Consider the following 2,108-nt stretch of genomic DNA (forward strand, 5'->3'; position numbering starts at 1 on the left):
CCCATAAAGGACTTCACCACAGTTTTTTTACTGGATATACTGAGGTCGATAGTTTTGTAGCAGCTCAAGGAATGTAAAATCAGAAAAGTTTTTTTTTGTCGATGAATCGAAATTTGTCGATAATTGTTTTTTGGTTTTTCTGCAACATATTTCATGTAGTCCCTTTATTTTCAAGACGGAACGGATTTGGAACAAGTAAACATGCATATCTGAAACAGGCACTGACATTTGATGTAAACAAATGAATTGAACTGAAATGTCAAGTAAACAAGTGAATTGAAAACATTGGAGACTATTGTGATACATAGATTTGCTTAAATTATAAACCAAGTTAAAATGATCGGCACAAATTTCGGCATCTTCCGACCACATTCGTCAAGCTCGATTGCTGGTGGTTCAGGTGCCACAGCTATGCCAGAAGAACGTGCAGTCGTTCAACAGTTGAGCGATTTCATGTTACAACTGGAGGATTATGTACCAACAGTGCCTGATGCAGTGACAGCTTGCTATCTAAATTCTGCCGGATTTGAATCAAATGATCCCCGCATTGTGCGCTTGATATCGGTAGCTACTCAAAAGTTTATTTCCGATGTCGCCAATGNACATATTAACCTCATATATGAATTATCATGGCTTCTTTTATTGTACGTTATTAACACTGTCTTTTCATATCGAAATAAAGTCGGGAAAATAAATGAGTAAAGTTGATCATCTTAAAAATTAGTTAAGCAGCTTGGTCGCCTAAGCAGTCTAAATGAATTGATTGCAGTTACATTTATAGTCAATGCCAACAGTGTTTAAATACATCAGTATAGATTAATACAGATATCTTCTCGTCTCATTGACACTTTACAAATCGAACAAGCGAACTTTTGCTTCCTCCGGCTACTTTAAATGCCAAAACCGCTGACGCTAACAATATTATGTAGGTGGGCAATAATGTGGCTGCGTACATCCCTTGTGCGTTGAGTAATGTTATTAGCGATACGAAGAGATGCGTGCTGATGACGTAAGCTATATGATAGTAGTTATTGATATCAAAAGCATTGAAAAATATAACACTCCAGAAAGTATGAAGTAGTATCATTGCGAGAGCTTGTATCGCCGAAGTTATTAGGAACACTTCCGATCCGCCTTTAAGACCCATAGTACCCGGACCCGACTATAAACCAAATCGATCAATCATTATTGCAAATATATACATATATCCAGAATTTTAAATGTCTTCTCACCAAATCCGCAAGTAAATTGACCAATGCAAACATGCCAGATATTATACCGAATCCAAGACCTGACACATAAGCCAGAATATGCTTATTTTCGATTATACCCGGATTATCAGATACCGCTTGAAGTCCTTGTTCAGTGCGTCTCAGAATACGATAGATAATGTAGCGAAATCCTTCTTGAAATAGCACTGAAAATGTTACACCGAACCACAAGTAATCTCTCAATGGTACCAGAGCAAACCACAGCAAGGCAGATGCCAGAAGTGCTACTAGCCAAAAGAAGGCGGCAGCGATGAGGATAATTATTCGTATGGAATCATTTGCTATTGTGAAAACAAACATCGCTAATGGTGTACCGAATGCGATGAAGCCACAGCCAAAGATTTCCGGAAGCGTCATTTTCTTTGTTAATACGTTAATTTAATGATGATAGGATGCCAAGTAAAAAGTGCACTATTTTATCTGCAAATGAAATTGTTGTTGTATAAATAGTGAGGTTACCAAACAAAATTAATTATGTTGTGTTTTTAAATTTGTATATCGATAACGTGAAATCCGAAGTATGTTTGTATATGGAAATTACACAATTTGTATAGTTATTTTGATTAATATATGAAAAGAATTATGTTTAGATATATAAAATAGTTTATGGTGTACATGCTACAAGTTTTTATAATGAAAACATTGCTTGCGGCTTTCGATTAATTTAGAAATGCATACTTCAATATTGAAGTGTCTTCAAACGCCGGCTGGCAGCACCAACGCTTGCAAATAACGTACGTTCTTGCTTAGTGCAGGCGCTAATTCATTCATTTCATACACAACTTGTATCACAGTATAGACAGTAACCAACCTTTTTGGATTGTTGTTGTAGTAGTC

The 2,108-nt window shown here is 36.3% G+C and overlaps 2 protein-coding genes across 3 annotated transcripts; one reads left to right on the forward strand and one right to left on the reverse strand.

The window, feature by feature from the left end:
• The first annotated feature begins 51 nt into the window (after positions 1 to 51).
• Positions 52 to 702, forward strand: LOC108355749 (transcription initiation factor TFIID subunit 10b-like). The gene has a single exon (XM_017606884.1). It carries the CDS (start codon positions 337 to 339, stop codon positions 700 to 702), a length of 366 nt encoding a protein of 121 aa, XP_017462373.1. The 5' UTR covers positions 52 to 336.
• On the reverse strand, positions 621 to 1,727 carry LOC108355751 (gamma-secretase subunit Aph-1-like). Of its 2 annotated transcripts, XM_017606886.1 has the most exons (3): positions 1,586 to 1,727; positions 1,233 to 1,495; positions 621 to 1,162 (listed from the first exon to the last, which is right to left on the reverse strand). In XM_017606886.1, exons 1-3 carry the CDS (start codon positions 1,626 to 1,628, stop codon positions 839 to 841), a joined length of 630 nt encoding a protein of 209 aa, XP_017462375.1. In that variant the 5' UTR covers positions 1,629 to 1,727; the 3' UTR covers positions 621 to 838. The 2 variants fall into 2 exon arrangements, with proteins under 2 accessions (XP_017462375.1, XP_017462374.1); XM_017606885.1 differs by having other exon boundaries at positions 1,233 to 1,727.
• Between the last annotated feature and the right edge of the window lie 381 nt (positions 1,728 to 2,108).

This window comes from Rhagoletis zephyria, unplaced genomic scaffold (genome assembly GCF_001687245.7).
Source record: "Rhagoletis zephyria isolate East Lansing unplaced genomic scaffold, Rhagoletis_zephyria_1.1 Rzeph_scaffold_49607, whole genome shotgun sequence".
Lineage (NCBI taxonomy): Eukaryota > Metazoa > Arthropoda > Insecta > Diptera > Tephritidae > Rhagoletis > Rhagoletis zephyria.

Bases quoted from the DNA above. Each gene is read 5' to 3' on its own strand.
- LOC108355751 (XM_017606885.1), bottom strand. From the start codon at position 1,628: ATGACGCTTCCGGAAATCTTTGGCTGTGGCTTCATCGCATTCGGTACA. The intron at 1,163-1,232 runs GTGAGAAGACAT...TTTGGTTTATAG, and splicing joins TCAATTTACTTGCGGATTTG to TCGGGTCCGGGTACTATGGG.